The sequence below is a fragment of the Astatotilapia calliptera genome, chromosome 3 (genome assembly GCF_900246225.1).
Source record: "Astatotilapia calliptera chromosome 3, fAstCal1.2, whole genome shotgun sequence".
Lineage (NCBI taxonomy): Eukaryota > Metazoa > Chordata > Actinopteri > Cichliformes > Cichlidae > Astatotilapia > Astatotilapia calliptera.
The window spans coordinates 35,698,585-35,726,444 of NC_039304.1; the positions used below are offsets into that span (position 1 = coordinate 35,698,585).

The window sequence follows — 27,860 nt, forward strand, 5'->3', positions numbered from 1 at the left end:
AAATCAAAGAAGCATTTTAAGACATCACAGATAAAATGTCACATTATAGACTGAAGTTAATAACCTCAAACATCGAACGTCTCTGATCACGCAAAGAAAAGTAATATGTTATAACTGACTAATTCCCTAATATGAAACTATTTCCTTCAAGTATAAGAATACTCTATAAACAATTAATTTCAAAGTATTAAATATTTACTCCTATTGCATATTTAATCTATCAAAAATCACAAAAAAAATCCTATGAGGTCAAGGTATGTGACCTATTATCACAGTTAGATTAAAAACCTCAACCTCATGACAGTCTTCCTACAGTGAATACAGCCCTGACCCTTTTGAGCTTCAGAGGGTCTTGATTGCCTCATTTTATGTCAAAAAAGCTGTTTGCTAATGTTGCGTTAACCTTTTTCTTTAGTATTCACTTTTTGTGTATTTTTTCTCGTATGTCTGTATTAATCCTGTGTCATTATTCTTTACATCTTTTGTAAGTCTACAGAAACTTGCCTTAAACAAGCAGCCTACACTTTGTGTTTACATGCATGGCTGATGACTTGACTAAGTAAAAGTATTACACAGGGAATCACAGTTTTATGTTGTTAGTCATGTGGAGATACTCAAAGTTGAGGTAGCTGTCCAACTGAGGATCATTACACATATAGATTGACACGTGAACTCTCTGTCACTCTGTTTCCCCCTCACTGCAGACAGACAGCTGGACTCGGCCAGTCTTTGAGCACGGGGCACAGAAGGGGGGTGGTCCATCATGGGACATGGTGTGAAGTAAGAGCCAGTTTCACAGTCCCACAGTCACAGAGCTAAGTTTTCAGCCACCAGAGACGCACTACCGCTACTGTCTGGGATTCCCAGTTCCTCAGCTAAAGGGCCGTCTGTCCGTCTGACTGACCCGACTTCATTTTGGCCAATAGTTTTATTGGTTTTCCCGAGAGATTTTGAGAAGAAGGGAAAACATTCACCATGCAGTCTTGCGCCAGGTGTGGGTTTGTGGTCTACCCAGCTGAGAAGATCAACTGCATTGACCAGGTAATACATTAAAGCATTTATAAATAAATGCCTTCTTGGGTTAAAGTGAACTCTCAAATGTGTCTGTGTTAGCCATAAAACTAATAACAGCTGCACAATGGTTATGGATATAAGATTGTTTTTAATTAAAAGACTGGACAAAAAAAAGACTTACAGTTTAGCAGTGACATTAAAGCTTTAGAGAATCGGTCATTGAGTCCATGTGGAAAAATGTGATGTGATTACTGATGTTATTCTGGGCCTCTTATTAATCAGATATAACAGAAATTACTTGTCCAGCATTTTTTCTCTGCTTAATGAACTAGATTCCAGTCATGTTTCCTCTGAACACGGATTTAAAGATTCATGGTCTGTCTTTCTTTTTCTTTCTTTCATTTTTGGCAGAATTGGCACAAAGCATGTTTTCATTGTGATGTCTGCAAAATGGTACTCACTCCAAATAACTTTGTCAGCCACAAGAAGAGGCCATACTGCTCTGTGTAAGTAGGAGTCAATACTACTGCAATGCCTATTGAGCGTTTGTAGTTAATCACCAGACATGATAAAAATAAATAAAAACGTAATCTTTTTTTAATGAGTAAAGCACAGAGGAGGCAAATTAACTGCATCTTAGTAAACCACGATTGCACAATAGCCAGGGTCCCATTTTTAACGTTGTGAATTACACCTGGTGTGACCATGTTGGCAACTATATGTGTATCTCATCCTTTCAGGCACAATCCAAGGAACAACACATTCACAAGCGTCTATGAGACCCCCATCAACATTAACGCAAAGAAGCAAAGTAAGGCCAGCAGTGAGGTAAGAGGACATCCTGAGCAAAACCACAGCAGCAGCATGCATGCCATACAACATGTTTCAGTCCTCTGACTCACTGGCATTGTTGTTGCTGTCTATGGCACTAGAGGAAAGACAGTTTATGGCTGTGTCTACTCTAAAGATTGTTATTTATACTGAACACCGAGGTCTAAAAAGGCAGTAAAAAACTTGAGATTTGACCCTGAGCATTTGTATCCATTACTGTTGGATCACAAAGGTCTAAATCCTTCTTTACGAGAGGTGGTCGGTGGTTCTGAGGCCGTGGTGACGGAGGTGGTTTGGAATGGAGACTGGCTCAGGTTATTTCTGTTTCCCTGACAGGGGCTAGATACCCCCCTCCACTTAGCCCACTTTATGCTTCAACGGGCTAAAATTATATGTCAGGAAAAACAGCTTCACATCCCTTCCTCTCCTCTGCTCAGCCACCTGTTTCTGTCTGTCTGAGTCTGTCTGTGCCTCTAAGTTCACGCAAGGCTCTCATGCTTATATTAGCAGTAGGCTAGCAAGCGCCTCGGCTACTGTTTTAAGCCACTGGAGGGATGTGGGAATTAACATTTCAACATTTGATCTGAGGGCTGACCTCGGATCATGAGTGGCCCTCAACCCCCTGTCTAGATTTACCCCACTGAACATTTAAAAAGTGTATATCTTGCTTGGGTTAACATGCAGCTTTTGCTTTCTTATTCCTATTGATTGTACTTTATACCCTTTAGGCGATGATGCTCTAGAGACGTCACTCTGTCCTGTCTCTTCCTCTGACATAGAGCTATTCTAAGATTAGTTTGGGATGGTTTTTACAACTCTAGGATGATATACAAAGTACTCTATTCTGGTTTGTTCTGGGCAGGTCTTGTACCATCTTGAGTGGAACATCTTAGTTATTAATACCAGCTCTCTAACATTATCCCTTCATCATTTAGCTTTTCAGCTCAGGTTCTCCTGCAGCACAAGAATAGAGAGATGTTTGGCACTGTTTAAGTAAAGCAATACCAGTTAGGACTAGCAGTAAAAAAAATATATTTTTATTTTTAGGTGATTAGTAGCATCCAACTACCAAAATGGATGCTGCAGTCACATGTGCAGCGTCTGCATGTGCAAATGCTCGCTGGCCTTGGCTTAATGCTTGTCATCCATGTGCCATCCTTGTAGCTGAAGTATCGCGAAGATGGCGAACGCTTTATGTCCACCTTCCACTGTGACACGAGATCCATGGAGCTGAAGAAGGCTTGCCTAGCCAATCAGATGGCCAGCCAGGTGAGCTCCTGGGAGAGCAACTGGCCATTGAACCCTTTTAAAGGGAATTTTCAACCCAAATTCTTATCTTTATCAAATAAAAGAGAGAAGAATTACAAATTATTCTTCAAACTTCCTAATTTCTTCTACTTTAGTATTTTAATTCAGCCAAATCTTTTGTCTGTCATGAGTAAGCACTTGTTTATTTTTTGTATGATTTCACATAAATGAATTGCATGGCTTATTTAACAGGTTCATAAAAACCTTGCAAGATGCATAATTGCCTGGTTTAGGAACATTTGTAATTGACCATGTTTATCTTTTATATATAAACCGGCCTTTCAGTCTCAGTCTGAGTTCTCACAGCAGCAGACCTGGTATTCAGGGATGGTGAGCAACCAGGAGATAGTGACAATGTCCCAGGCACAGAATACCATCAGTGATGTGAGTACACGTTTTTTTCTCACTGGTTGTTGTGTTGTTGTATCATGAGTATATTCTATTTAAATAGTTGATATAAAAAAAACTTACAATTTTTAACAGTGTTGGTCACATGGCTGATTTTGTGGCTTCTTTTTTGTACAGGTCAAATACACAGAAGAATATGAGCAGTCAAAAGCAAAGGGTAGCTTCCCTGCAATGATCACACCGGGCTACCAAACTGCCAAGAAGGCAAATACCTTAGCAAGTAATGTAAGTGGATTTCGTTTAGCTTTCTGTACCTCACAGAAAAGATTAAACTTCACTGATTTTCCCTTTCTGTTAAACAATCCATGCAAGTTTATCAAAAATTCAAGAGGCCAAATAAAAATGCTTTGTTGTCTTTCTCTTCAGCTGGAATATAAAAAAGGACACGAGGAAAGAGTTTCCAAATACACAACATTTGTGGACCCCCCTGAGGTGATTCTGGCCAAGAAACAAGGACAAATTGTTAGCGATGTAAGCCCTTCAGACATTGTTGACTTTTTTTTTTTTTAACTAGCTCTGCTCAACTATAAACATATATATTCTTACAATAATATATTTATGGATATGAGGCATCACCTCTTTTTCATCAGTATGCCTACACAGAAGAATATGAGCAGCAGAGAGGTAAAGGTAGTTTCCCTGCACACCTTACGCCTGGATACAAAATGTCAAAGAAGGCCACTGAGCAGGCCAGTGACGTAAGTAGTACAAAACAAAAAACAAAAAAAAACAGCACACACATATGCAAGTAAATACTAATGCATGTAAATGCTGTTGTTTTCATGCTGAACCAGATTAAGTATCGTCAGATGTACGAACAGGAGATAAAGGGGAAAGCCAGCGCTGAAGCGGCTGTTACTGAGATTGTCCATGCCAAAGAAAATGCAGAGAACTTCAGCCATGTATGAAAATTACTGTCACTGTTCCATCAGTTTGTTTTAATTCAAAGTGAACTAAATAAAGCAAAGTGCTCTCCTGTTTCCAGATTGCCTATGCTGAAGAATACGAGCAACAGCGAGGCAAAGGCAGTTTCCCCGCCATGATTACGCCTGGTTATCACCTTGCAAAGAAGGCACAGGAAATTGCCAGTGATGTAAGTATCAATCTGACTGTGGACCCAGTGAAATATTTCTAAAAGCTGTAAGTATCTTTGACAAACATGTAATTGGTCCATCTTGGTAAATGGACTGAGTCTTATTTAGCCCTTTTCTACTCTCCCAGCGCACTCAAAACGCTTTATACAACATGCCACATTCACTTTCTTCAGTGCTTTCTCACTAGCATTCACACTCTGATGGATGAATCGGAGAGTAACCTGGGGTTAGTATATTGCCCAAGGATATTTGGCATGCAGACCTGAGGAGCCAGGGATCAAATCACAAACCTTCCGATCAGCAGATGACCTGCTTTACCTCCTGAGCCCCAAATATGTTGAGTCTAACATTTAGATGCTTTGTTGTGTAGGTGTTGGAAGGATTGCATGTAGTTATAAAGGGAGCTTGTATCTGTCATCTAGTCATGTGGACTAGTAGTAAATGTTGTCAAAACATTGCAGAGTGTAGTGTGTAAGAGTTTCAGCTTCATCAATCAAGTGTCCTTGTCAACACCGGGCAGAATAGCAGACGAGGGACAACAATGAGGAGACTTGATGTCATCATTCTCTAAACTATCCGCAGTGAATGAATTAGACTCTGTTTGTGTGTGTTCCTCAACCTTGCAGGAGCAAAACTGTTTGTCCTTCTCCTCCTGCAACACGTTTAGTAATTTTTCATCTCTTTCCAGTTAAAATACAAGAAAGACTTAAACAAGATGAAGGGCACGTCACACTTTCACAGTCTGACCTCTGAGGATAATCTGGCACTGAAGAACGCACGAAAAATCAACAAGATTGTCAGTGAGGTGAGGCTCGTGAGAAGCATACAACCTTCGCTAAATACATTTGTGTGTCTAGATTTATTCAGAGCGTAGGGAAAGAACAATGTGAATATTCAAATAGCTTTTTGTCTAAGCAACAGTCAGTCTCAGGTAAATGTATGTATGTGTGTTTAAGAGTGGGAGATATTGGGTGTACTGTGTCAGCGTCCAGCAGACATGAAGCCTCCTGAATTGCATTTTCAGCATCTCTGAAATGCTTGTGTGGTGAGGTGACAGCTTACCTCCAAGGTCATGGCCCATCCTGCCAAACTAAGGTTACCTCACACTGCGCTTTATTTTTAAGAATCTATTCTTAGCCTTAAAAATATGTGTGTTAGAAATTAGCTCTTATTCTGAATCTAATTTTCCACCAAAACCACACAGACACATTATCTCAGTTTTGTTTTTTTGTTTTATGCTTCAAATAATGTTTATGATATAATGACAAACTGTAAATAAAGAACATAGCATGGTTAGTGAGTTGCATTTTAAACCCTGGAGTGTAGTCGTTTTGGCTTTTTAATCCAAAAGTAGAAATATTTGGATGAGAAGTTATCAGCTAACACTAGTGCTGCTCTATACTGCGAATTGTAAAGTATTTTAAGTAAATACAGGGCAAGTATTTCAGATACCAATGCCCACACTGATACTTTTTAACCTATAAAGGCAGCTTGTGTAGCAAAGAGCAGCATGTCATGATTTTAAAAAATGAATCATCATCATCATTATCATCATCATCATCATCACATTTAATAAACACTAAATCACTTTCAGTTTTAGTTTACACAATAAAACACACTTTTCAGCTTTTTATTGCTTATGGAAACTGTTTTTTGGAGACCTGGAATGTAAATGTGCCTGTCTCTAAAGCACTTTGTGCCAGTTTCTGTTGTGCTATAGATTTGACAGTGAACACAAGAGTACTGAGGTATATTTTTGCATTAAAAAACAAATATTTAACCCAATTCAGTGGACTACATACTCAAGTAAGAAGATAGAAATAAAATATCAATCATATAGCACTACTGTCGATCCAAAACCAATACCAGCGTTGGATTAATCTGCCCACCACAAGCTAACACTAGCAAACGTGATTAGCATGGTGCATCAATAGACTTTATATTAGTACTAAATGTGATACTGGTATTTCACTCACCACGCTGGAGCACAAAGCATTAGATTTCTCAGATAATTTTATGAAAATATTTTAAACAGCTCCAACGATTCAAACAGCATCCAGAGGTTGAGATCAGTGACTTTATTTGCACTTAAGCATAAAGCTAGCAGAAAAGACGGCCCCAATAACAGCCATGATCACATAACTTCAAGCACCAGTGTTTAAAGGTGAGGTTTCCCCTGTGTGATATTTTCATGATAAAGAGACTGACATGTTAAATAGGGAAATGGTTTTAATGTTAAGCTCAGCAAAGCATGTTTAAGATTAAAGGTTGGTCTCAGAGACTCTCGAGTGATGATGGAGTGTCAGTGATGGTGACTGATTAGTGGGAGGAACTTTACTGTATATTTAGCCATGTAGGCACCAATGTGCCACAAAGGATCAGCTCTCACTGTGGAAAACAGAAAAATGAGGTTGCAGTGAAAAATGTTACAGCTTGGCTGCTTTATTTTTACGTTTGCTAACAGGTGGAGTATAAAAAAGACTTGGAGAACAGCAAAGGACACAGCATCAATTTCTGTGAGACCCCACAGTTTCAAAATGCAGCCAAGGTTGCCAAGTTCACCAGTGATGTAAGTTTAATCTCAAAAACAATGTCAAATATATATATTTTGATAATTTTGTAGATTTTTTGACACCCTACAAACAACGTATTTATATATTAATACCTGATATTAGCACATGAACATGTTTCTTTTTAAACAAATATTTTCTATAGAACAAATATAAAGAGAAATACACTACTGGTATGAAAGGCCACTATGAAGACTCGGGTATTGATAAGAAGACCATGCATGCCATGAAAGCGAGGAAGCTGGCAAGTGATGTAAGTCTTATTTTTAATCAAATCAGTGTATTAGATCTGCTTGGTTGGATTTGATTTCATATTACACGGATAAAAAGAAACAATTTTACATGTTTAATTTGTAAATAGAAAATGATAAACTGTCAACTGTCTGTGCGAGTGATTTTATTGATGTGGTGGTTTTGTCCTGCATATCTCAGATTACTTATAAACAAGGCTGTGAGCAGGAGCAGGCTGAATACAACTACCCGGCCAATCTTACGCCAGGTTACCAAAGCCAAAGAAAACTGGATCCACTGAAAGAGGTACAGCCTCCAACAATATAATTAAGACAAAGGGACATTTTAACGCTAAAAGGGTTTTTTTTAAAAGCACTTAAAATCAGAAAAATTATTCAAATGTAAAGTCGGTTCTCAGATAGCAAACTTCATCCCAGCGCTGTTGTCATTGTGGTTGCAGAAGAACTACAGGCAGCACATTGACCAGGTGAAGTACAAGTCAGTGACAGACACACCTGACATTGTTTTGGCCAAGAAAAATGCTCAGCTTGTCAGCAACGTAAGTAAACAGTATAACACCATGCATAACACTTAATAAGTTTCTTATTTTTTCTAACCATGTAATTCATGTGGCCTCTAGTTAAATTACAAAGCCGGGTATGAGAAGACAAAGCATCAGTACACACTATCCCAAGACCTGCCCCAAATCCAAAAAGCCAAAGCCAATGCTGCTTTGTGTAGCGATGTAAGTTTACTCTTCTCACACTTGCATCAATAGCTTACCTTCACTCGTCATGCAAGCACCCAGAATTCAATACCAATCCACATGATCTATCTTGTTATTGGCATTATGATGCCATAACCCATTTCTGTTTCTTCAGATTAAATATAAAGAGGAGTGGGAGAAGACAAAGTTTAAAGCTTGTGAAATTGGTGTGGACGATCTGAGCGTCAAAGCAGCCAAGGCCTCCCGAGACCTTGCAAGTGTCGTAAGTAAACTCACGCTTCTCTTTGCTGCAAAGACATCTAAGCAAAAATCTAAGTGGCTTTAATCAGAAGTAAAAGCTGGCAAATGAAATCAAGTCAGACGGGCATGTGTTTCAGATTAAATACAAAGAGAGTTACATGAAGAACAAGGAGAAGGCTGTGGGGGTCAACGTGAGCGACTCCAAGACTCTGCACTCTCTGCAAGTGGCTAAGATGAGCAGTGATGTAAGTAGAATTGCTTGACCTGCAATGTAATAGTGTAGACTTGTGTGACTCACACAAGCCCAGAGTATAACCTCAGAGGTTACCTATTGCTTTTTGTTACAACTTCAGATTGAATACAAGAAGGGCTCTAAAGAGAGCCAGGCCCAGTACAGCCTTCCTCTGGACATGATCAACCTAAGCCATGCCAAGAAGGCCCAGGCACTCGCCAGTGACCTGGAGTATCGCACAAAGCTCCACGACTACACAGTCATGGCAGATGACATCAAGGTCCAGCAGGCCAAAAAGGCTTATGCCCTCCAAAGTGAGGTGAGAGAGCCACCTGAGGGTGATATTTTGGTTAAGGGGTCTCTTTTAAATGCAGAGACATGAAGAAAAAGGCAAAGAGAAGTCTTTTGGAGAAGTCTTTCTTGACATTTGTTCCTCTCTGCAGAACCAGTATCGTTCAGACTTGAACTGGATGAAAGGAGTGGGCTGGGAGACCGAAGGATGTCTCAACATCACTCAGGCAAAGAAAGCTGGAGAGCTGCTTAGTGATGTGAGTGGAAATGTGCTTGTGTTTATATTTTAGTTTGTTGCTGTTTTCTTTCAAGCACACCATTTATTTGGCTGCTTTTTTCTCTCAGACCAAATACCGTCAGAAGGCAGACAGCATCAGGTTCACCCAGGTGGCTGATGATCTCTCCATCAAGCACGCAAAGAAAAGCCAGGAACTGCAGAGCGATGTAAGTCTCCACTTTAGAGCCGGAATGAGACGCCATTCATTCTAGTGCATTCTTGCAGTATATACTAATCTATGTGACTTTTCAGTTGGCCTACAAAGCAAACACAGAGCAGATGCTGCACCAGTACACCATCACAAAGGACGAACCTCTTTTCAGACAAGCAAAGGCTAACGCGGACCTTCTCAGTGCAGTAAGTTCATTTATAAAAAAATTGATGTAGAAAACAAATATTCACATTTTTAAACTATATCTGTTATCTGCTACGTTATACAAGCTCCTCAAGAATGTGCAGTTGACTGCCGTGTGTCTCACACTTGAACTGGTATAAGTTCATGCATGCAATCATTTGACAAATTATGTTTTAAAGGGACTTTATGTGGAAAACCAAGTACGTCCCTTGTTCTTTCATAGAAATTAAAAAGGTAAAAAACTAGCTACCAGGATCTGCAGAAAACGATTACTTTCAGTTATTGCTGCTGAAGATGATTCTACAAGTTAATGAATCATAGGGTATCATTACAAAACTGTATATATCAACCAAACACACACACACACACACATATATATAAAATGTCACAAACAAACTGTATTTTATCTTCTTAAAAGCAGTTTGATTCTGTGACCTGGTTCGACATAGTGTTGTTCTCAGAAAGCGGAATCTATTTAAGCCAATTTCTTATATTCAGCTGAACTTATTTAGTGTCTCCATATGGTACAAAATCAAGCTGGTTAGCCAGTTATTCAGTCCAATAATTTAAAATTATCAAAATTAGATTTGCTTTTAAAAATCCACATGACGTGATATAATGCACTTTAAGTCTTTTGAAATAGCAGCTCACGCACCGTTCAACGTGAAATTGTCTTTCACGCTTAATTTGTCTCACAAATTGTCTCTAGTCTGTCTCACGCAGCCCTCACAGTTTTCTGTGTTTTCACCTGAAGGTGAAAGCAATTTAACGAGTTTCTCAATATGTGCGTGTGAGGTGCTGATATGATTTTTTTCCTCATGCATTTGTCTTTGCAGAAAGTGTACAAGAGCAACTGGGAGAAGCAGAGGGAAAAGGGCTTTGAGCTCCGTTTGGACTCCCTATCTATACTCACAGCAAGAGCCAAGAGAGACCTGGCTAGTGATGTGAGTTTCTATTCTCTTTTACTCTGAAATTTGCAATAACCTTAGGTTAGGTTGAGTTGCAGCATTTTGAAATCATTGGATTCTTTAAGAAGTAGCATTTAGCATCTTGAACCATTTATTTCTTGTCTTTTTGCAGGTGAAATACAAAGAGACGTATGAGAAAAACAAAGGCAAGATGATTGGCATTAAAGCGGTCAGTGAGGATTCTCAGATGGCTCACTCCACTCTGGCCACCAAACTACAGAGTGATCGCCACTACAAAAAGAACTACGAGGACACTAAGACCAAATACAGGTGAGGCCAAGCTTAGTTCTTTACACCCAGATGCATCTGGTACTAGAGATAAAGTAAAGGGAGTCATTTATAGTTGGGTATAGTTTCTTAAATCTGTGTTGCATGGTCTTCTTCAATTAATTGGTAATAAGTGAAGCAATTCATTTTGCATTTTCTGAGTTAGCGAGGTCATTTAGCCCTAATATTCTTATCTTTATACCTCAGAGGGTAATGATGCATGTGTTATAGCATTTCAGTAACTCTAAAAATGAGATAAAGAGCTTATATCATTTATCAGATATCAGTTGAAGAGGAAAACTACTGACAGAAGCTTTTAGATTATTACAAACATTATTAGCAGATTCCTTAGCAATATCCTGCTTTCTTTTCATACCAGCAGCAATTTAGAAAGTTTTACAGGACATTTCATTTCAAAAGGTCAAACAAGCTCTGATAAAGACTGCATGAGCCATCACCCCAGATAAAGTCAAAGTAAAATGAAGTGTATTATCCTCCTTTTTAAGTAGACCCCAATCAGCAAAGAGCTGAACTCAACTCAACAATAACTGACCTTTCATTTTCTGCAGTTTTGGAACAAAGCTCCTCATTGAAACTAATCTTCATTTCCAGTGTTTCCCTGGATATGCTGAACATCAGCCATGCCAAGAAGGCTCAAGACCTGGCAACTGAGACCAATTATAGGACTATACTCCATGAATACACTACTCTGCCAACTGACATTAATGTTGCCTGGGCGAAGAAGGCTTATGGACTACAAAGCGATGTAAATCTTACTTTTAGGCACTGGAATGACCAATCATTTCATGCAAAAGTACTGCAGAATTTGATACTGATATGTGCGCACGTCTGTTTTCAGAAACAGTATAGGTCAGATTTGAACTGGATGAAGGGCGTTGGCTGGGAGGCCTCGAAATCTCTGGATGTCCTGCAAGCAAAGAAAGCTGGGGAGCTGGTCAGCGAGGTAATGTTTAATACTATGACTGACAAGGCATTGCTCCGAGTAGCTATAAAACAATCACTGTTAAATGTTATTAATATTTCCCCCTTTTTTTTTTAGTAAAAATGAGGCAAAAGTATTCTTTTTTTAGATCAGTCTCAATCTTCTTAGTGTTCAGTTTGGTTAGAGAGTTATATCACAGAAACTTCCAAGGTTTAAAATCATATCTGTTTATATATTTTTCAATTCAAGTTGAAGTTCATACTTTAAAATATGAGGAAATCTGATTTTACATGTTAAAAAACATAAAACTATAAAGCTCATCCAACATATCCAGGCATTCTTTCAACTATGAGAAAACTTGCTCCTTCAGGCCTATGGGCTAAATTTCCATTCAGAAGCCCAAAACTATCAGGCTTCTGCTCTGTGGAACCAGGTCTCACTTTGAGTACAAGAGACATATAATTTGACATTATGTAATTTAGCATTTCTTGTTGCCCTAACTGATAAGTTCATGTGGATTTCATCTTAATTTGATAGCTACAGGGGTGGATTTTTAATTCGATTCAGGGCGTATAAGTCCCTGCTTCCTATAATTTCCAGATGCATAATGGGTGTTCTAATCTAATGAACCAGGTCTTATGTTGAACTCAGGAGAGAGGTCTCTGGTTCGAGTCCGGATGCCCCCTACTTAGCAAACATTCTTGACTGTCATGCATCTTAGTGCTTTCAGACACAATCCGAGTCAAAGCCTTAGCTATTAGGGTTCTTTTAAAGCATTCAGAGAAATGGGGGTATAGCTCAGTGGCAGAGCATTTGACTGCAGATCAAGAGGTCTCTGGTTCAAGTCCGGATGCCCCCTACTTAGCAAACATTCTTGACTGTCATGCATCTTAGTGTTTTCAGACACAATCCGAGTCAAAGCCTTAGCTATTAGGGTTCTTTTAAAGAATTAGGAGGAATAGGGCTATAGCTCAGTAGCAGAGCATTTGACTGCAGATCAAGAGGTCTCTGGTTCAAGTCGGGATGCCCCCTACTTAGCAAGCGTTCTTGACTGTCATGTATATTCAGACACAATCCGAGTCAAAGCCTTTCCTATCAGGATTCTTATAGAGCATTTGACCCCAGATCAAGAGGTCTTTGGTTCAAGTCCGGATACCCCCTACTTAGCAAACTTTCTTTGAAGGCCTGACTTTGCGTTCAGAAAAATCTAAACCTTTAAAATTTCCCTTTTTTCCATTTCTAATGTTTAATTTCATGAAATCTTTGTCAGGTTCATTGTGCAGGGGAATTGGGGGTATAGCTCAGTGGCAGAGCATTTGACTGCAGTTCAAGAGGTCTCTGGTTCAAGTCCGGATACCCCCTACTTAGCAAACATTCTTGACTGTCATGCAGCTTAGTGTTTTCAGACACAATCCGAGTGAAAGCCTTAGCTAGTAGGGTTCTTTTAGAGCATTAGGAGTAATGGGGGTATAGCTCAGTGGCAGAGCATTTGATTGCAGTTCAAGAGGTCTCTGGTTCAAGTCCAGATGTCCACTACTTAGCAAACGTTAATGACCGTCATGTATATTAAGACACAATCCAAGTCAAAGCCTTTCCTGTCAGGGTTCTTCTAGATCATTTGACCCCAGATCAAGAGGTCTTGGGTTCAAGTCCGGATACCCCCTACTTAGAAAACATTCATGACTGTCATGTATATTCGGACACAATCCAAGTCAAAGCCTTTCCTATCAGGGTTCTTATAGAGCATTTGACACCAGATCAAGAGGTCTTTGGTTCAAGTCGGGATGTCCCCTACTAAGCAAATTTTCTTTGCAGCCCTGACTTTGCATTCAGAAAAAACGAAATCTTTAAAATTTCCCTTTTGTCCATTTCTTCCGTTTAATTCCATGAAAGCTTTGTCAGGTTCACATGTCAGGGGTAATGGGGGTATAGCTCAGTGGCAGAGCATTTGACTGCGTTCAAGAGGTCTCTGGTTCAAGTGCAGATACCCCCTACTTAGCAAACATTCTTGACTGTCAAGCAGCTTAGTGTTTTCAGACACAATCCGAGTCAAAGCCTTAGCTATTAGGGTTCTTTTAGAGGATTAGGAGAAATGGGGGTATAGCTCAGTGGCAGAGCATTTGACTGCAGTTCAAGAGGTCTTTGGTTCAAGTCGGCATGTCCCCTTACTAAGCAAATTTTCTTTGCAGCCCTGACTTTGCATTCAGAAAAAACGAAATCTTTAAAATTTCCCTTTTGTCCATTTCTTCCGTTTAATTTCATGAAAGCTTTGTCAGGTTCACATGTCAGGGGTAATGGTGGTATAGCTCAGTGGCAGAGCATTTGACTGCAGATCAAGAGGCCTCTGGTTCAAGTCCGGATGCCCTCTCCTTAGCAAACGTTCTTGAATGTCATGCATCTTAGCTTTTTCAGACACAATCCGAGTCAAAGCCTTTCCTATCAGGGTTCTTATAGAGCATTTGACCCCAGATCAAGAGGTCTTGGGTTCAAGTCGGGATGCCCCCTACTTAGCAAACTTTCTTTGCATGCCTGACTTTGCATTCAGAAAAATCTAAATCTTTAAAATTTCCCTTTTGTCCATTTCTAACGTATAATTTCATGAAAGCTTTGTCAGGTTCACATGTCAGGGGTAATGGTGGTATAGCTCAGTGGCAGAGCATTTGACTGCAGATCAAGAGGTCTCTGGTTCAAGTCCGGATACCCCTTACTTAGCAAACATTCTTGACTGTCATGCATCTTAGTGTTTTCAGACACAATCCGAGTCAAAGCCTTAGCTATTTGGGTTCTTTTAGAGGATTCGGAGAAATGGGGGTATAGCTCAGTGGCAGAGCATTTGACTGCAGTTCAAGAGGTCTCTGGTTCAAGTCCGGATACCCCCTACTTAGCAAACGTTCTTGACTGTCATGCATCTTAGTGTTTTCAGACACAATCCGAGTCAAAGCCTTAGCTATTTGGGTTCTTTTAGAGGATTAGGAGAAATGGGGGTATAGCTCAGTGGCAGAGCATTTGACTGCAGTTCAAGAAGTCTCTGGTTCAAGTCCGGATACCCCCTACTTAGCAAACATTCTTGACTGTCATGCATCTTAGTGTTTTCAGACACAATCCGAGTCAAAGCCTTAGCTATTAGGGTTCTTTTAAAGCATACAGAGAAATGGGGGTATAGCTCAGTGGCAGAGCATTTGACTGCAGATCAAGAGGTCTCTGGTTCAAGTCCGGATACCCCCTACTTAGCAAACATTCTTGACTGTCGTGCATCTTAGTGTTTTCAGACACAATCCGAGTCAAAGCCTTAGCTATTTGGGTTCTTTTAGAGGACTAGGAGAAATGGGGGTATAGCTCAGTGGCAGAGCATTTGACTGCAGTTCAAGAGGTCTCTGGTTCAAGTCCGGATACCCCCTACTTAGCAAACATTCATGACTGTCATGCATCTTAGTGTTTTCAGACACAATCCGAGTCAAAGCCTTAGCTATTAGGGTTCTTTTAAAGGATTCCGAGAAATGGGGGTATAGCTCAGTGGCAGAGCATTTGACTGCAGTTCAAGAGGTCTCTGGTTCAAGTCCGGATACCCCCTACTTAGCAAACATTCCTGACTGTCATGCATCTTAGTGTTTTCAGACACAATCCGAGTCAAAGCCTTAGCTATTTGGGTTCTTTTAGAGGATTAGGAGAAATGGGGGTATAGCTCAGTGGCAGAGCATTTGACTGCAGTTCAAGAGGTCTCTGGTTCAAGTCCGGATACCCCCTACTTAGCAAACATTCTTGACTGTCATGCATCTTAGTGTTTTCAGACACAATCTGAGTCAAAGCCTTAGCTATTAGGGTTCTTTTAAAGCATACAGAGAAATGGGGGTATAGCTCAGTGGCAGAGCGTTTGACTGCAGATCAAGAGGTCTCTGGTTCAAGTCCGGATGCCCCCTACTTAGCAAAATTTCTTTGAAGGCCTGACTTTGCGTTCAGAAAAATCTAAATCTTTAAAATTTCCCTTTTTTCCATTTCTAACGTTTAATTTCATGAAAGCTTTGTCAGGTTCATTGTCCAGGGGTATTGGGGGTATAGCTCAGTGGCATAGCATTTGACTGCAGATCAAGAGTCCTCTGGTTCAAGTCCGGATACCCTCTCCTTAGCAAACGTTGTTGAATGTCATACATCTGAGCTTTTTCAGACACAATCCGAGTCAAAGCCTTTCCTATCAGGGTTCTTATAGAGCATTTGACTGCAGATCAAGAGGTCTTGGGTTCAAGTCGGGATGCCCCCTACTTAGCAAACTTTCTTTGCATGCCTGACTTTGCATTCAGAAAAATCTAAATCTTTAAAATTTCCCTTTTGTCCATTTCTAACGTATAATTTCATGAAAACTTTGTCAGGTTCATTGAGCATGGGTATTGGGGGTATAGCTCAGTGGCAGAGCATTTGACTGCAGTTCAAGAGGTCTCTGGTTCAAGTCCGGATACCCCCTACTTAGCAAACATTCTTGACTGTCATCCATCTTAGTGTTTTCAGACACAATCCGAATCAAAGCCTTAGCTATTAGGGTTCTTTTAAAGTATTTCGAGAAATGGGGGTATAGCTCAGTGGCAGAGCATTTGACTGCAGATCAAGAGGTCTCTGGTTCAAGTCCGGATACCCCCTACTTAGCAAACATTCTTGACTGTCATGCATCTTAGTGTTTTCAGACACAATCCGAGTGAAAGCCTTAGCTATTTGGGTTCTTTTAGAGGATTAGGAGAAATGGGGGTATACCTCAGTGGCAGAGCATTTGACTGCAGTTCAAGAGGTCTCTGGTTCAAGTCCGGATACCCCCTACTTAGCAAACATTCTTGACTGTCATGCATCTTAGTGTTTTCAGACACAATCCGAGTCAAAGCCTTAGCTATTAGGGTTCTTTTAAAGGATTCCGAGAAATGGGGGTATAGCTCAGTGGCAGAGCATTTGACTGCAGATCAAGAGGTCTCTGGTTCAAGTCCGGATACCCCCTACTTAGCAAACATTCTTGACTGTCATGCATCTTAGTGTTTTCAGACACAATCCGAGTCAAAGCCTTAGCTATTTGGGTTCTTTTAGAGGATTAGGAGAAATGGGGGTATAGCTCAGTGGCAGAGCATTTGACTGCAGTTCAAGAGGTCTCTGGTTCAAGTCCGGATACCCCCTACTTAGCAAACATTCTTGACTGTCATGCATCTTAGTGTTTTCAGACACAATCCGAGTCAAAGCCTTAGCTATTAGGGTTCTTTTAAAGCATTCCGAGAAATGGGGGTATAGCTCAGTGGCAGAGCATTTGCCTGCAGATCAAGAGGTCTCTGGTTCAAGTCCGGATGCCCCCTTCTTAGCAAAATTTCTTTGAAGGCCTGACTTTGCGTTCAGAAAAATCTAAATCTTTAAAATTTCCCTTTTTTCCATTTCTAACGTTTAATTTCATGAAAGCTTTGTCAGGTTCATTGTCCAGGGGTATTGGGGGTATAGCTCAGTGGCATAGCATTTGACTGCAGATCAAGAGTCCTCTGGTTCAAGTCCGGATACCTTCTCCTTAGCAAACGTTGTTGAATGTCATACATCTGAGCTTTTTCAGACACAATCCGAGTCAAAGCCTTTCCTATCAGGGTTCTTATAGAGCATTTGACTGCAGATCAAGAGGTCTTGGGTTCAAGTCGGGATGCCCCCTACTTAGCAAACTTTCTTTGCATGCCTGACTTTGCATTCAGAAAAATCTAAATCTTTAAAATTTCCCTTTTGTCCATTTCTAACGTATAATTTCGTGAAAACTTTGTCAGGTTCATTGGGCATGGGTATTGGGGGTATAGCTCAGTGGCAGAGCATTTGACTGCAGTTCAAGAGGTCTCTGGTTCAAGTCCGGATACCCCCTACTTAGCAAACATTCTTGACTGTCATCCATCTTAGTGTTTTCAGACACAATCCGAATCAAAGCCTTAGCTATTAGGGTTCTTTTAAAGTATTTCGAGAAATGGGGGTATAGCTCAGTGGCAGAGCATTTGACTGCAGATCAAGAGGTCTCTGGTTCAAGTCCGGATACCCCCTACTTAGCAAACATTCTTGACTGTCATGCATCTTAGTGTTTTCAGACACAATCCGAGTGAAAGCCTTAGCTATTTGGGTTCTTTTAGAGGATTAGGAGAAATGGGGGTATACCTCAGTGGCAGAGCATTTGACTGCAGTTCAAGAGGTCTCTGGTTCAAGGCTGGATACCCACTACTTAGCAAACATTCTTGACTGTCATGCATCTTAGTGTTTTCAGACACAATCCGAGTCAAAGCCTTAGCTATTAGGGTTCTTTTAAAGCGTTCTGAAAAATGGGGGTATAGCTCAGTGGCAGAGCATTTGACTGCAGATCAAGAGGTCTCTGGTTCAAGTCCAGATTCCCCCTACTTAGCAAGCGTTCATGAATGTCATGTATATTCAGACACAGTCAAAGCCTTTCCTGTCAGGGTTCTTATAGAGCATTTGACCCCAGATCAAGAGGTCTCTAGTTCAAGTCCTGATACCCCCTACTTAGCAAGCATTCTTGACTGTCATGTATATTCAGACACAATCCGAGTCAAAGCCTTTCCTATCAGGTTTCTTATAGAGCATTTGACTGCAGTTCAAGAGGTCTCTGGTTCAAGTCCAGATACCCCCTACTTAGCAAACATTCTTGACTGTATATTTAGACACAATCCAAGTCAAAGCCTTTCCTGTCAGGGTTCTTCTAGATCATTTGAGTCAAAACCTTTCCTATCAGCAAACATTCTTGACTGTCATGCATCTTAGTGTTTTCAGACACAATCCGAGTCAAAGCCTTGGCTATTAGGGTTCTTTTAGAGTATTAGGAGTAACTGGGATATAGCTCAGTGGCAGAGCATTTGACTGCAGATCAAGAGGTCTCTGGTTCAAGTCCGGATGCCCCCTACTTAACTGTCTTTGCTGGCCTGACTTTGCATTCAGAAAAATGTAGATGTTAAATATTTCCCTTTTGTCCATTTCTACCATTTAATTTCATGAAAGCTTTGTCAGGTTCATTGGGAAGGGGTATTGGGGGTATATCTCAGTGGCATAGCATTTGACTGCAGATCAAAAGGTCTTTTGTTCAAGTCAGGATGCTCCCTACTTAACAAACGCTCTTTGCATGCCTGCCTTTTCATTCAGATAAATCTAAATCTTTAATATTTCCCTTTTGTCCATTTCTAACGTATAATTTCACAGAAATTTGACTGCAGTTCAAGAGGTCTCGGATTCAAGTCGGGATACCCCCTACTTTGTAAGCGTTCTTGGGTCTCGTGCATCTTAGAATTTCCTGACACAATCCGAGTCAAAACCTTAGTTGTCAGGGCTTTTTCCAGGCCTGACTTTGAATTCAGTAAAACACTGTTCCTTAGTATTTCACCTTTGTTCATTTCTAAACTATATTTTCATACAAATGTTGTCCTATCCTTTGACTCTCCTTGTTCTTAGTGTTTCCTGACACAATCCGAGTCAAAGCCTTTGCTATCAGGGTTCTTCGAGAGCATTTGACCCCAGATCAAGAGGTCTTGGGTTCAAGTCGGGATTCCTCCTACTTAGCAAACATTCTTGATAAATTCTTTCGGCCATTTTCTTGTACCTACATTTTCCAGAAGCCCATCCTGTAAAGAATCTGATATCTCAGAAGTCACTTCTTTTTATCTGGTGCAGTCTTTTTTGTAATGTTCTGCATATGATACACGAGGCTGGAATCTACATGCACTATTCTTAATCTCATCATGAGCAGCCACTTATTTGTCATTCCACTCATGTTACCACCATTAGTTTATGAAACAGAACAGATCTTGGAGCCCGTCCTGAGCAAGCATTTTTCTGTATACTGTTTGTGAACATGTGGTTATGTATCTATCTAACAAAGTCTCCTTTTGTTTTTCCATCTTTTTGATTTTTTTAGGTACTTTATTTTTTAGGATCCATCCCACATAGCAGAAAAGTCTGGTCTGGATCTGGTGTCAAGCCGGCACAGCTGGCTGACTTCTGGCATGGCAAGTGATATGTCATCCAGATGTAGATGGCACTGTTTATGCGATGGCATGCCACATCTGGCCCTATTATGTTTTGGTTTATGTGGCCCAGGCTCATACAAAACAGGTCTGGCCCAGATCCGGCATCAAGCTGGCACTTCTGACTGACTGGTGTCATGGCGGGGTGTATATCAACCAGATGTGGGGCAGGTCTGGCAATGATGGCACTATTTATGTTACCATTTTCCTGTTTTAGTTAGAAGACCCAAATGCCATGTTGCGATACTATACTGCTATGGTAGCCAACGTTTCAATTGCAGGTTTGACAGGTTTGTGATGTACACTTTATCCTAAACCTAGTGAGGGTTTAGTCATGTTTACCACTGGGTGGCTGAAGCTCAGGAGGTAGAGCAGGTCACCTACTGATCAGAGGGTAAGTGATTCGAGTCCTGCCTCCAGTCTGCATGTCAAGAGTTAGAATATAGTTAGGAAGCACCCAGTTTAGACAAAGTGTGTGAATGTGGCATGTTGTACAGAGCACTTTGAGTAATCTGGATGACTAGAAAGGCATTATATAAGAATCAGTCCATTCTCTGTCTGAACAGAGTTTTGTCTTGCTAGTTTTCCACTATTATGTTCCAGTACATGTTGTTATTACATGGCTTGATTAAGGTACACATTAGGCTGACATCTGGGGCCAGAGTTCAAAATGTTCTGGGCCAGCACAGGGCCAGCAGTGTGTCTGCAACTGGCCCATGTGTGAGCCACCTCTGGCAAACCAGATCGGGGCCGTCATTCTTTTCGGTATGTGGGCCATGTGTAAGCACATTGTGTGGGCCAGATCCAGGCCATACCAATTTTGCTATGTGGGATATTTATGATATAGTGTGTGCCCTCTAGTGGTCCCAACACGTATATGCATTGAGTTTTTTATGGTTGCCTCCCATTGTTACAGCCTAGTGTTCATCACTGGGGTATTTTTCTTCTCCAGAAAAAGTATCGTCAGGATGTAAGCGCTCTGAAGTTCACCAGTGTTGAAGACACTCCAGAGATGAACCAGGCCAAACTAAGCAACAAACTTGCAATTGATGTAAGTTCAGCTGACATTTGTAGCCTCAGCCATATGTTATTATTGCGTGATATAGCATACAACAAACATGTTGTTACCTAGCTTGTTGAGTTTTTTTGGCCCACTTGACATATGCCACAAAAACCACTGTAGCACCTAGAAGTTCACCAGATTGAGTTATTTTAAGGCTTGTTTCATTGCGGTAAACTGATCTTTAGTGCTGCTTTTTTCTTCTTTACAGAGGTTGTACAGGGAGAAGGGTGAAAACATGAAGCACAACTACACACTGAGTGGAGAGTTACCCGAGTTGGTGCAAGCCAAGCTGAATGCCATGAATATCAGTGAGGTAAAACCATACATAGGCACATTTAGTCAGTCAAAAAGTTCTTCTCTGCGGCAGGTTTTATATAATGTTTTCGCGGTGAAACTGAGTTTGTCCATCCGACACATTTCAGACGCAATACAAGGAATCTTGGAAGAAGATACGTGATGGCGGTTACAAGCTGCGTCTGGATGCCATTCCTTTCCAATCTGCCAAAGCATCTGCAGAGATCCTCAGTGATGTGAGAATCCATTTCATCATATGAAACCACATTATTACTATTTTTTAGCAGAAAGTTGAACTGAAACTGCTCTTGTCAACACAGATTTTCAAATAGCTCTCCTCACTAAGCTTTGTGTGTTTTGTGTGTCATTTCAGCAAAAGTACAGAGAAGAATTTCAGAAGACCAAAGGGAAGATGATCGGCCTGAAGGGACTGCAGGATGACTTGAACATTGCTCACTCAGTCTATGCCAGCAAGCTACAGAGTGATGTGAGTACTTAGTTTCTGCAGTTTAGCTGATAGAAATCATATTTTAATGATTATACAATATTCTCGTAATCACATTTCCCCATCTAGATCAAGTATAAGAAGGACTCTGCAAAGGAACTCTCAAAGTTCCACCTACCCATGGACATGCTGGAGGTTGCACATGCTAAAAAGGCACAGTCATTAGTCAGTGACCAGGACTACCGGCTGTCCCTGCATCAATACACCGCGCTGCCGGATGACTTGAAGCTGCTAGCTGCCAAGAAAGCATACACCCTGCAGAGTGAGGTGAGAGTGACGGCAGACAGCTGCTCGCAGCATCTTTTATTTATAGATTTAACAACGCTCTTCTGTCACAACTGAGCTTGCTGTGAAAAAGAGCACAAAGGCAACATTATTTGTACTTTACAATTTTAAACCATTAAATCAATGAACACATGAAATGCTGTATTTGTAGATAAAAAAAAAAAAAACCTTTGCAGTGGTTGTTTCTATGTAATGAGACTTGTTTTTACATTCAGAGATGTGATCAAGATTTTCAGTTTTTAGTGCCAATTGTTGAGGCCAAGCTATTTTAAAGAAACAGCTAGTATCTGATACTTAAAGTGTGTTTGAGGCTGGTTACAAGGCTGGTTTATTTATCTCTGTAACAGACAGCACACGTCTACCAGGCAAATTGATTATTAAAGGCTGAAACTTGTACTAGATAGTAACTGACAGTAATAAAATGGAATCACGTTTGCTTCTGTAATATTCCTATTTTATTCTTTTTTGTCCACCCTACAGAAATTGTATCGCTCTGACCTGAACTACCTGCGTGGCACAGCCTGGATCGCCACTGGTGCTCTGCAGATTGAAGGATCCAAGAAGGCCACAGACCTCATCAGTGAAGTGAGATATCCCCTATGCTTTTCATTTACTTTCTGCCCTTTTTAGTGCTTTCAGTGCATGTTAGGTTGCCTATATTCACCCTATCTTGATGCATGATCAAGGGAAATCGTATAGTTGATTCTGGATCTGACGTTTTCAGTGGTAAAAATGTTTCACTATAAATTTTCTGGGTTTAACTTTTGATTTTGTTGGTGGGAATTCAAAACATTGACTTGATTTACACCAAAAACTAACTGTTTAATTCTCTCTGCAACAGAAAAAGTACCGTCAGCAGCCGTACAACTTCAAGCACACCTCTGTTGCTGACTCTCCAGATATTATCCATGCCAAACACAGTTCACAGATTGCAAATGAAGTAAGACAATAACGTTACTGTTTTAGTTTCTCCTTTTCTTGTAAATGTTTTTTTGCTTGCTTAAGCTGCAACGTTCCTTTTTAAGATTACTAGAAATAACCAGGCATGTTACTTTGCTGGAAATATTTGATGATTTGAATGATAATAAACTGGGTTTTATCTCTCTGTCCCAGCGTTTGTATAAGGAGAAAGGGGTGAATGACCAACACAGCTACACTATTACATCTGAGAGGCCAGAGATTACACAAGCAAAGATCAATGCAGCCAACTTTAGTGAGGTACTTAACAGCATACAGTGATCATAAGCATGTTCTTTTCAAATGTTATATGTATATACAATATAGATAACTTTTTTTCTTTGCAGATAAAGTACAGAGAGTCCTGGCACACTCTCAGGGCTCAGGGATACAAACTCACCATGCAGGACATCCCCTTCCAGGCTGCCAAGAGCTCCACGGGCATCGCCAGTGATGTAAGATCACATTTGTTGAACAGCACAGCAAAACCCAAGCATTTAAAGAGTTAAATCAACCATGATTAAGTTTTTAAAAAAAATGCTCACTCTAAGCTCTGGTAAAGTAGGAATCGTATGCAGGGTTTTGTATCCTTTTGATTAAAATTTGTTGATCAGTTCCAGTTGATTAATCTAACTTGTGTCTCTGCAGTACAAGTACAAACACAACCACCTGCTGGAAAAGGGGAAGCACATTGGGGTCAAATGCATCATGGACGACCCACGTATGCTGCACTGCCTGCAGGCCGGCCGATTGGCCAGCGACCAGGAGTACCGCAAGGATGCACTGACAACCAGCGGACAGTACCACCTCACGCCAGACATGATTAATCTGGTGGCGGCTAAGAATGCGCAGGCACTGGCCAGCGACCAGGACTACAGGACGAGGCTGCACGAGTACACGGTGCTCCCTGACGACATGAAGGTCAAATGGGCCAAAAAGGCTTATGAACTGCAGAGTGAGGTGAGGGCTGGGAGTAAAGAAGAGATTAAATTACTAATAGGAAGTGCAAATGTCCTGACTCATCTATTGCTCTATTACTTTATGTTTAGAAACTCTACAAGTCAGACCTCAATTTCATGAAAGGGGTAGCCTGGGATGGAGTGGGTGCGCCTCAGCTGGAGTCTGCCAAAAAGGCTGGAGAACTTATAAGTGATGTGAGTAATGCACCGAAACCTGTTAATTTATAATATTGCTGCAGTTTACTGTCAAATTAAAGTAATATATCCATCATGTTTATGGTTTTAATTAAACTCCTGTAAGGTTATGAGCTCCAGCTCTGACTGCATATGAAGCTGAATTTAGCATTTATGCAGTATTGCTTTAAAAGCTTTCGCCATCTGTGTCTAAATGTGTGTGTGGTCTTCCTTCTTGCAGAAGAGGTATCGCCAGCTGCCAGACAGCCTGAAGTTTACCTCAGTACCTGACTCTCCTGATATAGTCCACGCTAAGACTAGTTATCAGCAGTGCAGTGAGGTAGGAAGAAGATGGAAATGCTTATAAGAGAGAACTGATTCAAAAACCTGATTCCGCTCTAAGTCTTTTGCTGTCTTAGCTGCTGGCGGTGATATTTCTACCTTGTTCATGCCTGTGCCTCTCATCCACTACAGAGGCTGTACAAATCTGGAAAGAATGACGACATGCATAAATACACCTTGCATCCAGATGATCCAGACTTCATCAGAGCAAAGATGAATGCCCAGCAGATTAGTGATGTAAGGCACATTTATCAGCTAAATACTTACAAAAAATATTTTTTAAAATCCTTTAAAAAAAGATGATAATATCTCTACATAACATTTTAATCTTGAGCATTATTTTTCCACGAAGAAAGTTTACAAGGCGTCTGGGGAGCAAGTGAAGACATCGGGCTACGACCTGAGGCTGGACGCTATTCCCTTCCAAACTGCCAAGGCTTCCAGAGAAATCGCTAGTGATGTGAGTTATAGGCCTTGTTGCATTGAAATACATTTTCGAGGCTATTATTCCAGGACAAACATTTTTATACTATACAGTAACAGTATTAAACAAAGGCATTTAAAGGATGCTGACCCTGTATTTCTCCCTGCAACAGTTCCGCTACAAGGAGGCTCACTTGAAGGAGAAGGGCCACCAGGTAGGCCTGCGCTGTGTGGAGGATGACCCTAAGATGTTGCACTCTCTGGCAGCAAGCAAACTCCAAAGCAACTTAGAGTACAAACGTCAGTCCAAGGAGGAACGTGCCCACTACAACATCCGCCCAGATCAGCCTGAGTTCCTGCACGCCAAAAAGAGCCAAGCTCAGGCTAGTGACCTCACCTATCGACACAAGCTCCACGACTACACCTGTGACCCCGAACAGCTCAATGTCAAGCATGCAAAGCAGGCCTACAAACTGCAGAGTGATGTAAGTTGTGATGCTCGTGCAACTGAGCTGGATCTGAAAATATAATTACTGTCATTTATTGATGTGTCATTTATTGATTGATTGATATGTATTTAGGGAAGAAGCACTGTTAGGTGCTCAAAAAGCAAATGTCTTGTGCAACAGTGGGACCTATGGCATGAGCCAAATTCAGTGTTTACTTTTAGTCACACGATGATCCTGAAAAAACAAGCATGTGTACTTTTAACACGGACAATTGCCCCATGGATTAACATTGGGGTCATTTTGTGGTTGCTGGTTAGAGCGTTCTCATTATTGAACTGGTCTGTGTATTGGTCTAATAATGAGCCACAATTCTGTGAATTCTTTTACCCTCTTTGAGTTTATTGTTTTGGTTTTCCAGTTTACAGATCCCATGTTTTTTGGACCTTTTGAATCATTCTTGCAGTTTTAAGCCACAAAGTATAACTGCTCAGTCAGAGCAACTTATTTTTGGCTTGTTTTGTTGCCTTAATCAGAATCATAATTCATGTTTTTTTAATTAAAAAACTAACTGACTATAAGCCCAGGCTTAACCAAAATCTTCCAAAGATTGAATGAAATGTATTGAAAACATTAACCCCAAGTTATTTAAGAATGCCATGTATTAAATTTGGGCCACTTGCTTATTTGTAGTAGAAATATACCACTGTCATTTCTTTTCTTTTTTATTCAAGGTGAACTACAAGTCGGACCTGAACTGGATCAGAGGAGTGGGCTGGACCCCTCCTGGTTCTCATAAAGCAGAGCTTGCACGCCGGGCTGCAGAGTTGGGGCTGGCTGATGGAGTTAGCGCTGATGAGGCTATTGCGAAGTATCAGCAACACATGATGGTAAGTTCATCATGGAATGGTGACAATAGTGATTAGTACAGTGTCTTTAAAAAAAACAAAAAAACAAAACACGGTCATTCTCCACCACCCTTGGGGGCATCTCCCATTTTGACCTCGGGACTTCCAGGTTATACTCGGCACAGATGTTCCTGTACACTATGCCGGCCACTTGGTTATGGCGTTCCATGTATGCCTTGCCTGCTAGCATCTTGCACCCTGCTGTTATGTGCTGGATTGTCTCTGGGGCATCTTTACACAGCCTGCACCTGGGGTCTTGCCTGGTGTGATAGACCCCAGCCTCTATGGATCTTGTACTCAGAGCTTGTTCTTGTGCTGCCATGATTAGTGCCTCTGTGCTGTCTTTCAGTCCAGCTTTGTCCAGCCACTGGTAGGATTTCTGGATATCAGCCACCTCCTCTATCTGCCGGTGGTACATACCGTGCAGGGGCCTGTCCTTCCATGATGGTTCCTCGTCTCCCTCCTCTTTCTTGGGTTTCTGCTGCCTGAGGTATTCACTGAGCACTCGGTCAGTTGGGGCCATCTTCCCAATGTATTCTTGGATGTGTGTATATATATATATATATATATATATATATATAAAATAAGGAAGTCCTTGAAAACGTCCTCTCTGTCTTCCTTTCAGCTGCATTATCAGCAGATGATGGAGGAGCAGCAACAACAGCAACAGCAAGCTTCTGAGCAGGTGGAGACCAGTGAGGAGATCCAGCAAGGTGTCAACATGGATGCGATGGAAGTTCTTCATGTCAAGAGGAAGAAGACCATCCAGACCGTGCAGAAAAAGTCCAGCACCACCACAACTTCATTCAGATCCATGGAGAAGAAGTCCAGCACCACCTCATCTTCGTCTTCAGCCACCCTCCAGAACACAACCAAGTCCAGTAAAGTTGCTGCCATAGAAGAAGCGTAGAGCAAAGGAGAAATTTGGAGACAGAGATGGTCACTTTTAGAAAGTGTGCTTATATTTTACTGTGTTATTTTACTACTTTGATGAAGCGATAATTGTGACTTTGCAGTTACATGAGAAGCCACAATATTATCAGAGCTGCTATAGATGTAATAACAAACTGCAGCAGAGTTCATATGATTAAGAGTGAGATTAAGCATGTTGAACCAGGACAGCACTAGTGATGTTTGTTGGAAGGATTGTTGGTATTTGTGTGAGTGCTAAGGTGTAAATTTCAACTGAAGAGCCATTTTTAGCAAATTCAAGCAAAACGACAGGATTAACAAAGCTGAATTAAGGTTATTGCAGGTTGAAGGTCAAACTGAGTGGAATGCTGAAGGAAAGTTTGTGCTTTCATATACTGAGTGTATTTGGAAGAAATATGGGCTGGACCAGATTGTTATATGGCCACTGATGCAGAGTGCAAAGGATTTCAAACTCATCTTTTTACACTTTGCTTGGTCCTTTTTAAAAAAAAATCTGATAAATACTGTATGCTGAAAGTTCAAATGATGAAAGCACAAAACCTTGTTGCAGTCTTGCAAAAAAGGTTTGATCATTTTATGCACTTTCAACCAATGAGTAAGAAGTATAAGCCTACTGAAGTGATGGGATCTACTTTTGTCTGACAGGTTCAGCTTTGTGAGTTTGTGTCTCTTTTAACTCAAAGCTGGGCTCGGAGTAAATTCTTGGTTTTATCAGTGATTAATAAACTGTTTTTGTTGGGTTGTTTTCCCAGGCAAACTAAGCTTTTGTCCCTTTTTATTCCCAGAATACAAATGACTGC

At 40.8% G+C, this 27,860-nt stretch overlaps 1 protein-coding gene and 13 non-coding genes across 15 annotated transcripts; all 14 read left to right on the plus strand.

The window, feature by feature from the left end:
- The first annotated feature begins 741 nt into the window (after window positions 1-741).
- nrap (nebulin-related anchoring protein) lies at window positions 742-27,821 on the plus strand. Of its 2 annotated transcripts, XM_026163111.1 has the most exons (43): window positions 742-1,041; window positions 1,426-1,520; window positions 1,755-1,842; window positions 3,010-3,114; window positions 3,439-3,537; window positions 3,679-3,786; window positions 3,928-4,032; window positions 4,152-4,259; window positions 4,356-4,463; window positions 4,547-4,654; window positions 5,344-5,460; window positions 7,120-7,224; window positions 7,371-7,478; window positions 7,658-7,762; window positions 7,917-8,015; window positions 8,097-8,201; window positions 8,338-8,445; window positions 8,561-8,668; window positions 8,777-8,974; window positions 9,099-9,203; window positions 9,292-9,390; window positions 9,476-9,580; window positions 10,415-10,522; window positions 10,659-10,816; window positions 11,426-11,579; window positions 11,673-11,777; window positions 20,724-20,822; window positions 21,043-21,147; window positions 21,257-21,364; window positions 21,502-21,615; window positions 21,703-21,900; window positions 22,399-22,503; window positions 22,760-22,858; window positions 23,032-23,136; window positions 23,223-23,330; window positions 23,524-23,835; window positions 23,925-24,029; window positions 24,250-24,348; window positions 24,483-24,587; window positions 24,703-24,810; window positions 24,947-25,258; window positions 25,954-26,109; window positions 26,753-27,821. In XM_026163111.1, the coding sequence occupies exons 1-43, from the start codon at window positions 976-978 to the stop codon at window positions 27,035-27,037; spliced, it is 5,400 nt and encodes a 1,799-aa protein (XP_026018896.1). In that variant the 5' UTR covers window positions 742-975; the 3' UTR covers window positions 27,038-27,821. The 2 variants fall into 2 exon arrangements, with proteins under 2 accessions (XP_026018896.1, XP_026018897.1); XM_026163112.1 differs by lacking the exon at window positions 3,010-3,114 and having other exon boundaries at window positions 743-1,041.
- Window positions 12,544-12,615, plus strand: trnac-gca (transfer RNA cysteine (anticodon GCA)). The gene has a single exon. It is a non-coding gene; the product is annotated as a tRNA-Cys (tRNA).
- trnac-gca (transfer RNA cysteine (anticodon GCA)) lies at window positions 14,910-14,981 on the plus strand. Its single transcript has one exon. It is a non-coding gene; the product is annotated as a tRNA-Cys (tRNA).
- On the plus strand, window positions 15,083-15,154 carry trnac-gca (transfer RNA cysteine (anticodon GCA)). Its single transcript has one exon. It is a non-coding gene; the product is annotated as a tRNA-Cys (tRNA).
- On the plus strand, window positions 15,256-15,327 carry trnac-gca (transfer RNA cysteine (anticodon GCA)). The gene has a single exon. It is a non-coding gene; the product is annotated as a tRNA-Cys (tRNA).
- trnac-gca (transfer RNA cysteine (anticodon GCA)) lies at window positions 15,429-15,500 on the plus strand. The gene has a single exon. It is a non-coding gene; the product is annotated as a tRNA-Cys (tRNA).
- trnac-gca (transfer RNA cysteine (anticodon GCA)) lies at window positions 15,602-15,673 on the plus strand. Its single transcript has one exon. It is a non-coding gene; the product is annotated as a tRNA-Cys (tRNA).
- trnac-gca (transfer RNA cysteine (anticodon GCA)) lies at window positions 16,141-16,212 on the plus strand. The gene has a single exon. It is a non-coding gene; the product is annotated as a tRNA-Cys (tRNA).
- trnac-gca (transfer RNA cysteine (anticodon GCA)) lies at window positions 16,314-16,385 on the plus strand. Its single transcript has one exon. It is a non-coding gene; the product is annotated as a tRNA-Cys (tRNA).
- trnac-gca (transfer RNA cysteine (anticodon GCA)) lies at window positions 16,660-16,731 on the plus strand. Its single transcript has one exon. It is a non-coding gene; the product is annotated as a tRNA-Cys (tRNA).
- Window positions 16,833-16,904, plus strand: trnac-gca (transfer RNA cysteine (anticodon GCA)). Its single transcript has one exon. It is a non-coding gene; the product is annotated as a tRNA-Cys (tRNA).
- trnac-gca (transfer RNA cysteine (anticodon GCA)) lies at window positions 17,545-17,616 on the plus strand. The gene has a single exon. It is a non-coding gene; the product is annotated as a tRNA-Cys (tRNA).
- Window positions 17,718-17,789, plus strand: trnac-gca (transfer RNA cysteine (anticodon GCA)). The gene has a single exon. It is a non-coding gene; the product is annotated as a tRNA-Cys (tRNA).
- On the plus strand, window positions 18,064-18,135 carry trnac-gca (transfer RNA cysteine (anticodon GCA)). The gene has a single exon. It is a non-coding gene; the product is annotated as a tRNA-Cys (tRNA).
- Window positions 27,822-27,860: the final 39 nt, after the last annotated feature.